The following is a 13,718-nucleotide window of genomic DNA, read 5'->3' on the forward strand; positions in this document are numbered from 1 at the left end:
CTGACATGATTAACAGTGATGAGATATTCCCTGTGCACATTGTTCATGTCAATCATCTCGCTTCAGTGAGCTTTGACAAATTACCGACCGTAAATGCTTAAGAACTCTCTCACTCGGAATGCTTATTGTTTGCAGAAATAACCCAACTCTTTTCACTGCCTTTTAGTGCAAGAAATCTAATGATATATTGACAAGCAATAGCCTTATGTTACTGAATAAACACGAAAAAATTCACTTTCAGTTTGAAGAAGTTTGTTCAAGTAGTGGGTTGTCTTGTGTTCTGTGCTAAAGTGATTGGATTGTGTTTTTCGATTGGATAATCGACGTCCTTTCTGTATATAGAAAGAATATAATGATTTGAGAGTTACACGAAAATATACACGTCACACAATTTTTTTTTTTTTTTGGCATACTGTCTGTTTGTGATTAGAAAAGGCAACAAACAAATAAAACAGAGAAAAAAGAGAACAAAATCGTGCATAAAAAATTAGTTCACGTGTAAACCCAAGTTCTCAAGAAATCAACCAATGTTTTCCAAAGGGGACTTAGTGCATGGCAGCAACCGTTCAAATTATGATTTTATTGAAGTCAGACATGTTACTTTTTGGCATTACAGAAACTGTGTTTGCAATGAATAAAATGGAAGTTTTATCTTCTTATTTGGATGCACAATAACTCTTTAATTTCGTCATGTTTTGTAAATGTTAGAATGTTAGTTCAAGAAAATAAACTAGAATCAAGAATGTGATTGGTAACATGATATAAAATTAAATTGTCTCTAAGTGCCTAACACGTAGCTAAAATGAGAAAGTGTATCAACTTCATGACAGCGATTTTTTGTATGTATGTGTGATGTAAAATTTATTTGTAAAATAGCCATACCTATTATAGTATATATAATTTTTCATTTTGACAAAGACCAGTTATTCTAGGAAATAATATTTTCGTAATATTGATTTAATAACATACAGCACTTTCAAACTGGAATAAATGGATATTTATATTGCAATTTTCATTTCCTATTTGCAGGTGACCTGAATATGAATGAAGATAAATATGACTTAATGGGTAACATCAAATCTAAACCTCTGAGTAGTACAATACATGGAAGCTTGCGTTTCACTGACAGTTCTCTGAGTACTAAAGTAACTGTTCAGTACAAAATTGGCAAATCCGAACTCCATACATTAGGTTTCTCTGCTAAACTGCAGGATAATTCTAAAGGCACACTTACCAGAAACAATATGCATCTTACATTACAGGTATGTGATTCAACGTAATGTACCTTACAAGAAAATACAAATTTAAGGATATATATGAAAATACTGATTACTGGATGTCTACAAACAATTAACATTAACACAATATGAAGTTTTTAGTATTTTTAAATGTTTTAAAATGATTTCAATTGCTTTATTACATTTTTTATTAATTACAATTGTGTATTAACACAAGTTAATTTAATGCCTGATCATATCATAACAATGTTTTATTTTAAAAATTAATTGTAAAATTCTCTCTTATAATCCATGTGGTTAGGAAGTGGAGTTTAAAACTGAGGGGGAAGTGAAGAGCTCCATCTTGTTATATTACATAATATATGGTTTGATGTTTCAACAGTGATGAAGATAGGTTCGTGAATATATACAATTATACCTAATAGAATTTAAATTAGATTAAAGCCAAAAGTTTTATACGCGGATAGAAGAATGATGTTAAAATGGAAATGAACAGCAAGGAAGTGACGTATCAAAAAATCAGGGTTCCATATGTCTGAAGTCTAATTGGTGTAATACGAGTGTGTAGCTAGTCAGCGATGTATGCAATGTAGGGGGAAAGAAACTGGCCATCCTACCCCATTATCTCCTAGCTTAGTTGTCTCATCAGTGATGCCTTATTGGTATCACTTGTGTCTTCGTACAGTTGACTAAACAATATTCTACAATAATATATTATTTTGTAATTATTATTTAGTATGTTTCCATTATTTTACTCAACTTGTGCTTGTATGACTATATAAATTTTGTATGACTATAACATTTCTTATTAGTGTTCTTTAAATATTAGTCTGTAAAATTGTTTCAGCTTCTTTTGCTTCTGGCTAAATGGAAGAGAAGGCCTGATGGCCTTAACTTCGCAGAATAAATAAATACAAGTAATAAATAATCTTTAAGAACATTTTTGATTCATTAACAAATAAAAGCATCCAAGCCATCAATTTTAGAATAAAAAAGAGAAATGTAATAATTGAATTGAATTAAGAAATATCAAAGATTTAGAACTTTTGTAATAATCCTCCCCCACTTCCCCACTTAACAGGGGCTGCGGGGACTATGTTGATGGGATCATTAGACGAGAAGGAATATACTGTTAACTATCGTTTCTAAAAACTGGAGCTTCTTTTCACTGAAGGAAAAGAAGGAGAGAGGAGTATTTCTTGGCTACTTCGACTGTCATGGTTATTTAGATTTATAAATTCTCTAAAAATGCTATAATTTGAAAATATCTAAAATTAATACATAGGAACTTTGATTTTCACCACCTTCCATCTATCATAGTTTTTTTATTTAATTTCGTAGATGACACAGTTTCCTCACTACAACGTTGATGCTTCGTGGGATTTGCAACACAGCGATTACTACTTTGACAGTAGTGGCAGACTAACTGTAGGAGATAGGGTATGGCAGACGCAACAACTTTATAAGTTCCAGTCAACTGAAGACATCCTCAATTTTGCTGTTATGTGCACACTGAAATGTCCCAAACTGGGTGTGGACTATGGAGTGGGTGTTCAGAACCAAGTATGTATTATTTTTGCAGGAAACAAGTTTGAAAGGATATACGTATTCAAATAAGAGAAAAAAATTATAGGAAATTCCTTCTTTATCTCACTTAATCGTAATTTCCAGAATAAACTCGACCACCGACTTAATACATGTCTTTGTTCTCTATATTAAAAAAATTCACGGATCCAGTATTACAACCAGATAACTCCATTTTTTCCAAGTTTGATTTGTTTACATCAATAGATTATTTAAGTAGTAAGTTTAGAAATCCATTATGATCACTTAAAGTAAATTTATTTAAAAATAAAGAAATAAAAAGTTCACTAGATACACTGTCATACAGGAAGACAATAGGTTGAATCATCAAAAACTATTTTCTAATTACTGGTACCTCAAAAAATTAGATTTGCGGTTGCCTAGTTATAGTACTGGACCCACAATATTATCAGTAAACATATACCGTATATTAATTAACATACTGGTACTCAATGGACAACCTGTTTCACTGCTGTTATAATTTTTAACAACATATGTTGTGAATTTTGGTCATTTCTTAATTGCTTTAGTCTATACTTGTTTTTTTGAAAGATGGGACATGACAGGAGCGTTGCGATCGGAAAAACAACTGAATGTCACATAGCTTGGTAGGCCTGTTGCTATGGTAACAATGGTTGAGTTGCCAAACTTACTGTTTCCACATGGCGAGTGCTTATAGCTCTCTTAGCAACATTTATTGTGCACACAATGTTAGCATTGGTACGTTTTGTGTTTGATTCTCTGTCGATTTTTGTATTGTTTTCTTACTTTTGCGTCAATTGTCAATGAATGTTTTAACGTCAGCCATCTTAACGTCAATTGCTAGTTTCCATCAGCTGGCAGCATGGTAGTCCATATTGGCAACATAGCACTGTAGTTCCAAGCTCGGCCGCTTAACTGTCATATCCCATCTTTCAAAAAAACAAGTATAGTAGCTGGAACTGCAATGTAAGATACATCCAAGTTAATTACGAAAGTGGAAAGTGCATTGTGTAATGCAAAATATGTTCTAAGCACAGATAATAACAGTGATGTGTTTTTTCCAGTTCGCACAATATGCCAGACATAAGATTTCTTTGTACTCGTATGTATCTTTTTTAAAGGAATAGATGTAACTGTAAATTTCTACAGTGGTTGAGAAATTAAGGAACTAACAGGAATCCAAATATAAATCAGAAATGTGTTTTGCTCCTCTTGAATCAGATAAATGCTGTTTGAGTAACATAATTATGCTGTGATAATGTCCTCGAGTCAATTTGAATTTTATTAATTTTATCTTATGTCATTTACATTTTAATCAGGAAGATAAAATTATCTTAAGTTTTCCAATATATTTTATGAGATTACCAGTGTATTATATCTCCCACTGAAAGAATCCAATTTCGACGAAAAACAAAACAAATGCAAGTTTCCCAACAATATTTGAATGTACGTAAATTGAAGCATATCATATAAATAATACAATAAAACATATTTTATACTCGTATGTATTTCATACATTTTTCACACTTAAATAGGCCCACCTTTTTTTTCTAAGTCCCGGAAAAATTTCTATACTTTCCATGTAAATTTATTTCGGTTATAAGTTTTTAGTTTGTATGTTTTTGACACTTATACGATCGTATTTTAAACCCCAGCAGATGCAAAACGTCATTTCTACGTTGTAAATAAATTTTTCTCGAAATTAGGTTTGCTGTGAAAGTGTAATAATGCGAAAATACAGCACGTGTTCATTGTTAAGATGCGGCCCACTTTGATATTCGTGTAAATTCGAAGCTGCCATGCTTGTTTCCAACAGTCTTGTATCCATTAATGACACGATTACTGCTTTAGAAGCAGTGAAATATTTCACAACACACCATGATGCAAATGAATGAATTATGGAACAGTTATCACAGTTTGAAGTAATGGTTTATTCTTTAGGAGGAAGTAGTCCAGAATAACTGACTTTTTTTTTTTTTTTTTTTTTTTGTAAAATAATCACAATATGTTATTTAATTAAGATCACATGATAAATGTCACTTTCGTAAAATTTTCTGGATTGAAGTTTGGAATGTAGGCCCTAATATATCAGCCAACTTTGGGTCTAAGCAGCTGAGATTTTCAACAAATAATCTTACATTCTTAAAGAATATAATATGTATGTATTTATTTACACTGCAAGTGGGCAAGCACCCAGTGGCAGTGGTATACACAATATAAATAATACACGATAAAATGATAAACAATACACAATAAAATCATAAACAATGCACAATAAAATTTACAATACACAATGCAATTATACAATACACAATACAATTATATACACAATACAATAAGAATACACAATACAATTTAACACAATAATTACTGTATTATAAATTTGAGCATTATATTATATGGCCCAATAGTGAACTTATAAATTTCTCTTGAGAAAATTTTATTATATTGACTTAATTTGTTTCCTCATATAGTCCTCAAATGCTATTTGAGTAGCTTAATATCAAAGACGGACATCTGTCTTCTCCATAGTTTTGATCTAGAGGCAATTTTTTAATTCACAGTGTTATTTGTAATATTTAAGGCAATTTATTTTATAAATATAATGTTAGAGTTTGCATATGGTTTCACTATAACTGGCAACAGCATGAAAATTTGTATAAAAAACCACAGCTATCTAAATTTCGATTGAAGTCAAATGTCCGTCTTTGATATTAAGCTACTCATTTCAGATGTTATTAAATGTCATTTCGGTTATATGTTTTTCTCACTTATGTTTTTTTTTTTCTTCAGACCCCCATAAAAATCTATAAATGAAGTTTTACTGCATTATCATCTATCAATTTTGTAAACTCATTCCTGAACATTTTGATAAATGTTTGAGGATTTAGTTCAGTAATATGCAGTGGCGTAGCGTCAATGTAAGCTAAAAAGCTCAGCTTCCCCAGTTAATAATAATTTCATAATAAACCTGCAGTCTATGGACAAAATTATTTATTAATTTTAATAGAATTTATATTTACGCATTAAATATTGTGATGCAACAGCTCAGGATGATTTGTGATGCAGCAGTAAACAAGAAGCCTACACACACCAGTTTCCAAGCAGACTGGTTTCTTACACTCATTCTTCTGTGTAACCCACCCCGCAGATTTTCCATCCCTTTCTAACTAAACTATCCTGGTCGCAAGGCTCGCAAGAAGCTAGCTTTGACATTGAAAATAAGTAGGCTAGTTTCCGAGTTATCCCTATTCGTCAGTTGTGTTCAGTTGAAGTGTTAATGTGCATTGTGGCTGATATAATAAATAATGAGTGAAATAACAGTTCCTGACACCAATTTACTTGAATTTTTACTACAATTCTATTATAAAGACTGACTTACGAACAAAAGTGTGATCTAAAAAACAAATGACCGACTCTCTTGCTGTCAGTGGAGGACACAACCAAACCACAGATGCATACTTACGTAATGATACTAATACTGTATCTAATGACAGTTAATATTGTGATTTCTCTATGACAGGGAGTGAGCTAATGTTATACGTATACGTGTCTATTTGTTAGAGATATGTGTAAACCGTGAAATCATATTTTACTACGTACCATTTGAGGTCATGCTTTATTGGTGTTACGAGGTTCCAACCAATCTTCGACTGCTGACTTGACATTGACTACTATTTATTTTAAGACTATATTTTTGCAATACGTTTTCTCATATTGCATGAAAGACAACTTGAATTAGCTTCCCCTGCTCAAAATTTCATGCTATGCCACTGGTAATATGAGCTGTATCTGTTTCAGGTAACCAATGCGACTCTTTCAAGTCACTTCATGTTGACAATCACTCCTCAGTTCAAACTGTCAACAAATGTAGACTACTCACATGAGTTGAGAAATGAGCTGCACCAACACATGCTGACTGCAAACCTGACGAGTCCTTGGTGCAACACCGGACTCAATGGCACACTGACTGAGACAGCACCAGGTCGACATGAGATACAGTTAGCAAGCGGGTCAGGGGCCAATAAACTGCATTTGAATGGTGTGTACTCAGATGGCAGCAACAAAGTTAAGGTGGAGCACCATCTCAATCTGACATTGGCTGGACCACTGAATGGAAAGTTCAGTGCTGGTCTTGTTTTCTCCACCAATACCAAAAGTCAATGGATACAGCTGGATATCAATAACAAAACATATGTTGCAAATGTAACATATATCAAAGATATGTGAGTATAATATTGAATTCAGATATCGTCGTGCAAGGAAGGGAGAATCATAAATCCATGGCAGTAATTAATCACAAGTTACAAAGTAAAAAGACTCAACTAAAAAATAAAATAATAATCTCAAAATAAATTATCACCAACAATTTCTCAGACATCAATTTCAAATTAGGAATAAATTTCTGAACTGTGTTCTACAATCTAAGAAATGGTGTACAAAATATATACAAGTACTGGTTTTGGTTATTAATGGTGAAAAATTCGCCCCAGCGCTGGGGATCGAACCCGGGTCCCCAGTTCTACGCACTGGACACACTAACCACTGAGCTACGCTGAGGCTTAATCCATAGCACTGGATCGAATCCTTCTCCTTCGGTTTTGTCATTTCCTTCTCTAAGATTTATTATTATGCAAATCAGAATTAAACTAGTGCAGTAGTTCTTTATGTTATTTGAAGATTTGTGTCATAAAGTGATCATTAATATATGAGTACATCCCCGAGAGTCGTGAGACGAAACAGTCATATTGAACATGTTATTCATGAAGATAATATTCAGGTCTTTGTCATGCATTCCTTATATGTTTATAACAGTTTTGTCAATAGGAAAGATATATTATAATTATATATGAAAGAAATTGTGACACATTTCTCACCTTTGTACATTACAAATTATATTTAGTGTTCTTTATGTTCAGTTAATATATTTCTTTACAACTTCAGCAAATTTTACTACTTGCGTACGACATTTAAAAGCGCATGTGTGTGTTTGTGCGCACATGTTAGCGTCGTGCATTACAGGTGCTATGTTCGTTCAAGTTTATCGAGTTTGGCAAAGTTCGATATTTGCCGATGTTTGCTCTGCAGGAGGCCTGTCATGTTTGTTTCACCTTGTTACAAAAATATTCACTTCCCTTCACTCATGTTTTAACTGCTTAAGAATTTTAGCACATATCCTGCGACTAGTTTTTCTTATGAAAGAAGACGAAGTTTTTAATGTCTTGGTTGCCTCTTTGATGTTCAAACATTGCAGGACACTAGTGCGTGTGCATACTTTGAATTTACCAATACCGTTTATTTCAAGAATGAATGTAATTGAAACTGGTAATGTAATTCTTACCAGTTAATCTGAAAATAAAAATAAATAACTAAATAAATAAAAAAAATGACAAAAACCTTTCAAGTGTGGCAGCAATATATATTCGATACAAACTTTGGAACTTGGAAATTTGACGTTTAATTTCACTGTTATTGATTTGCAATCATATAACATATAAATATTTTGTAATGTAAATGTAAAATTCTTAATTTGTAAAGGATTATATAGGTATCAAATCATAACACACGTAGTCTCAGGACTTAAATAGCCTACTAGTTACCAAAGAAATTTAAAAATAAATATGTCATTATACTTCAACGAAAAATAATTTTGTTAACTGGGTTCTTTTCAAGTCAATTAAATTATTTCTAACTACAACTCTAGAAAATTGTTAAAAGCCAACTATTTGTAGTAAATAAAACTTTCCACTAAGGAAGAACATGTTATTAGACTTTTTTCCTCTCCTTTCAAAAAGCTTGTTTCAAAAGTAGTAGGTATTAAGTTTTCAACTATATTGTTTATGGAAGACTTCAAAAGAATAGTAAGTCTCCTGCCATATGGAAATAATACACGCATCTGATGTTATAAAATTATAATTGTAGTAATCTGTTCCAGTTTCCACTTCTTGGAAGTCACAATGCGACTTGCTGAGTCAACATATGGTGGCAGTGTCGTTCTACTGAGCACTTCTGTTGAGAAAGGATTTGCTATTGACCTCAAATTGCGAAAACGAATAAACATGGCAACGAAGGTGAGGATGTCTTTCAAATGGTTGCTGGCATCCTAAAAATATTTCATATTTTAATTTCAATACACATATAAAATATTTAAGGTATATGTTAGCAATGACAAAATAGCATATGATGGAGAAAGAAAGCAATGCTTGTACATAGTACTAACTAGTCTGTTAAATAAATCTCACAGTTTTAAGAAAATAGTTACAGTATTCTCACTGATTGTATAGTGGGAGTAGAAGCAATTATGTCTAATAATATGCCAAAGAATCTATGAATTTTAAAAAGATAGAAAGTTACATTGCTCTTCATTCTTGAATACACTCTTTTAATGCTTATACATTATAATTTCTGATGAACAGTTAAGTTATTTAAATTAAATAAATAACGACTTCACTGTGTTAACATTTTAAATAATGATGTTATTTTACGTGATTGACTAGTTTCGATGTTATTTCCATCATCTTCTGATCCTAGTGGAAAATGATGAAGATAACATCGAAACTAGTCAATTTATTGAATTGCAGTAAGTGAGAAACTTCTATTCTTTATTTCACTTTTTGTAAAAATTGTGGATTAGACAGTTGTAATTTTCAGATTCATAATTTTGAATTAATAAAGTGATGAAAATGGCACATCTATTTCCTGTCCACAGTTACATTTTTGTCTCATTTGCGAAATTATTTAGAAATTATGACAAATTATAGTGTAGACTTAATTATCTTGTTACAGGCCTACCAGTACATGTATTTCCAGTTAACAGCATTTTATATCTGTAAAGTGCTTCTATCTTCATCAAATTATGATTAGTTTAAATAGAAATTACATGACAAGAAGTCTATTAAAACAAATATTAAGAAAACCAAATCATTTAGGATCTATAATGTTGAAATATGTTATAGCTATTGTGTTTGAATATAGCCATTACATGTCCGAAACAATTTTTTTATCTAGCCTTAAGTGTGAAACATATCGAGTTCCTTCTTTTTCTGCTGAGTTAATTGTTTGCAGTGTAAGAGTTGGTCTATATTTTATCCATATGTGCCTCAACTGTCTTCCTTTTCTTTCTCAAGTTTTCGTCAGACTTCAGTTATTTTTTCTCAGTGAGTGATGTAGCATTTCTAAAATGTATCGTTGCCTCTCAGATCTACTTGTGATACTGGTAATAGATACTCATCAGAATCTTATTTTTCTTAGACTAGATATCTGAGTTAATTTTGCCATTTAAATCTGCTAATTTTATTGAATGAAACAAAATTAATTCCAATGCTACCTTGGCGTATGAAAAAATTTTATTTATCAAAGGCAGTTATTCTGTAGTTTAGAATTTGTAGAGCAGTCTCAATAGTCTTTGTTTCGTCTTCAAAGTTTTAACACTTAATGCCAACAGAATAAGAAGAGTACATGTAAACAGTTAACTATGTTGCAATGAAATTTGTAAATCTCAAAATAAAATTCTGATACCCTTTCATTTTTAGATCACATGTGATGGCAAGAAACACGGACTGCAGTTTGAGTTGTTCTGGGATAAGGATGCAAACCCAAATAAAAAGATTTCTCTGGTGGCACAAGCAGAAGGAAACAAGAAGGAAGTTCTGCTGGAGATACCAGGCCGTTACCTCAAAGGAGAAGTAGTTACTGTGTAAGAATTTTCAGAAACTGATTTTTAGTGAATATCTTTGTAATTGAAACGTAAGGACAAGAGAAGACAAAAAGAGTTACGAAGTAGAAAATTTTTACCGCATCTCTGATGCTTAAAGTAATAATAATAATAATAATAATAATAATAATAATAATAATAATAATAATAATAATAATAATAATAATAACAATAATAATAATAGTAATAATAATAATAATAATAATCATCATCATCATCGTTTAAATGCATATTAAACGAACGTTATTAATAATATATATATTGATGTACCGAAGTACATATTAATAATATTATATTCTACATTGAATTTGAAAGCATAGTCAATATATAAAAAGTGACGGGAGATTTAAAGAATTCCAATGATTGCGTGAATACATCTTTGTTTTATTCTGTTGTATTTTATTGTTACTTTTTAATCACTAGCGATACGATTTTCTATTCTTTAATATTTTTATTGTCGGAATATGTATGATAAGAACTTTCTTGTGTTAAATTCCGAAGTGATACAGTGTTAAAAGTTGTGTAATCAAGATGTATTTTTATTGTATTTGACAAAGTTGGGGAGTAATGCATTACAAATAATGCAGTAACTAGTAATAGTTACATTTTCGAAATAACGCTCTGTAATTATATTATTTAAATAAAGTAACTATAATAGTAACGAAATTATTTTTATCGAATAATAATTTAAATGTTATTTCAATCATTTCAATAATAAGTAAACTACATTATTAACTCTTTCTCTCACTTGCTCTAGGACTGCTCATATCCATTCTGTTCACTGCGGCAACTATAATTTTATTTCATTCCCACTCTCCCCAACCCACTTTCCGTAGGTAGCTCAGTCATGTTCTGAATACTTGTCTTTTTTATATCAGCTGTGCAACAATAGTGTCTTCTATGAAATTAATTTAAACGATCATGCATATCTTAAAATCTGTCTTAGAAAAATGTCCGAAATTCTTATGAATACTGAATAGGAACTTCTTAGATATTTTTAAAAAGTATATATATTTATCTACTAACATTGTGGACCCTTCCTTTTTCCATATACGTAGTTTAAGACATCCATTATTTCCTTTCAGATGAGACACATTTTAGGGTTGGGTAGGTACCAGTATCATAACAAAATTATATATATATTTTTTTCAAGTACTGGTAACTGTAAAAGTAAGTGTGCGTTGATAGCTGTAACTGTAACTCAGTTAATTTTTGTGTGTACCGGTAACTGTAATTTGAACTTTGTTACTTGTTCTAGAAAGTAACTGTAACTTTGTTATTTTTAAAAAGTACTGTAACTTACGAACTCTGATATTTCATTTTTGGTTGTTATTAGGAATGGGATTGAGATTTTCTTTTGTAAATGAAGTATGAATGATTAGGATAATGCTACTGGTAGTTGCTTATTAGATAACACTCATCACTAGTAGATTATGATGCAACAATCGACATATGGCAGCACTTGTACCTATGCTTTGGCATGTGCAGCATGTACTGTAGCAGAGATTTCTTGAACTCCAAGTTATGCTAAAAATGTTAGACTTTCTCACCAATTATACATTGAACAAGGACGTATTCACGTCAAAAAAAAAGTATGAGAAAATTTTTAGATGAAGTATCTCATTGACACAATGTATAATCTTTGATATCCTTGGATGGTTGTTAAAATGTTTTATATTGCAGATATGTAGTTTTAATTGAATTAAACATAAGGAAAATTATGTGAAATACGAAATTTCGACACCGTACAAGTTAAAATTTATGTGAATTCATGCTACAAAGTTTAACAGACCACATACAAAATTTATATTAGCCTACTATAGTAATATAACTACTTAATTTGAAATTTAATTACAAATCCCCCCCCCCCCATGTCATGTTGAAACATACACAATACAGACACACAGAGAAGAAAGGAGAGAGGAGAGAGACATGATATATTATACATTAACCACAAACAAAAGCATTGTATTGAATTCCTCATATTTATATCTACAGAATTTATTCAGAAACTGTAATTTGTAAGCATGTTCCATACACGGATATTTTTTACCGAAAATATTTTATGCCCATACTGGTAATATCGAACTTACTATACATTCACTGTATTGAAATAAGTGCATTACTTCTAATTTGTTACTAACATTCAGATATGTACTGGGTGTTCAGTTCAAAGTGTGTCATGGCTCGCTGTATGCTGTCATGTGGCTAGTCGATGAGCCTAGAGAATTCAATCTTCCTACACTTCCACAGAGGTGTAGTACCTATCTGCCAGAGAAGATGCCTAGCAAGTACGGCGTTCATTCTGAAGAGTACTTACTGATACGTATGGTGACGCCGGTAGTGGAAGGAGTGTGAACTGTTTCGAAACATGTACTGAGGTGAGTTTTTTCTTACTGTCGAGATATGGGGAGAGGGTTAAGACGATTACTTACGTATTTGTTGACATTAATTTCGACGGTCAACATGAACACGGAGCATTTGATTTATGTTGTGGAATGTTGCCGTATGCAAACAATGATAACAAATACCCTGCATATGACTTGGCCTCGCAAAACAGTTCGAAAGAGGTTATGGTAGCACACAGACCATACAGACCGCCATCTGTTGCTATGATGTTCAAGTTATACCGTACACATTCTCAAATTCAGATTGAATGCTTGATTAATAGGCAACTTCTCTGACATAAAAGCTGAAACTCGCTTCAAATCGCTGACTCATCAACAGTGACGTCATGACACACTTTGAAATGAACACCCAGTAGTTATTTAGTTTGTGAAGGGTTACACTGAACCAGGGAAACTACTAAGTAATACTTGATCATCACAGAGCTGGAGGAGCAACGGGATACCTGGAGTGGGCTGAACATCGCAAGATTTCTGCCCAGTTGGAGTGGAATCTCGATGAAGGAAAAGCTGACTTCACCGCGAAAATCTCAACTCCATTTCCTCGGATGGAGTCCCTTTACCTATTTGCAACTTACACATTGATGGAAAATGAAGGAGTGTTCCTGGTATGTATAACTCATCTGAGGACAAGTTTGTTATCAGTTTAAATGGCATTTATTTTTACCACATTTATTAGCAGTATACTTTAATTAGAATCTCCACACTTTCTTTAATTATCAGCTCCACCATATGACCTACCCCATGACAATATCTTTGAAAAATATTGGAGTGCAAGAAGTCAAATGACTTTAT

At 32.0% G+C, this 13,718-nt stretch overlaps 1 protein-coding gene across 1 annotated transcript in view; it reads left to right on the forward strand.

The window, feature by feature from the left end:
• Positions 1–13,718, forward strand: part of LOC138699709 (uncharacterized) — an 86,219-nt gene that overhangs the window by 37,328 nt on the left and 35,173 nt on the right. The window contains exons 12-17 of the mRNA XM_069825792.1: positions 1,030–1,262; positions 2,580–2,801; positions 6,606–7,030; positions 8,740–8,875; positions 10,337–10,500; positions 13,348–13,531. Coding sequence (XP_069681893.1) covers positions 1,030–1,262; positions 2,580–2,801; positions 6,606–7,030; positions 8,740–8,875; positions 10,337–10,500; positions 13,348–13,531 — 1,364 coding nt within the window. The remainder of the gene's footprint in view (positions 1–1,029; positions 1,263–2,579; positions 2,802–6,605; positions 7,031–8,739; positions 8,876–10,336; positions 10,501–13,347; positions 13,532–13,718) is intronic.

This window comes from Periplaneta americana, chromosome 5 (assembly GCF_040183065.1).
Source record: "Periplaneta americana isolate PAMFEO1 chromosome 5, P.americana_PAMFEO1_priV1, whole genome shotgun sequence".
Lineage (NCBI taxonomy): Eukaryota > Metazoa > Arthropoda > Insecta > Blattodea > Blattidae > Periplaneta > Periplaneta americana.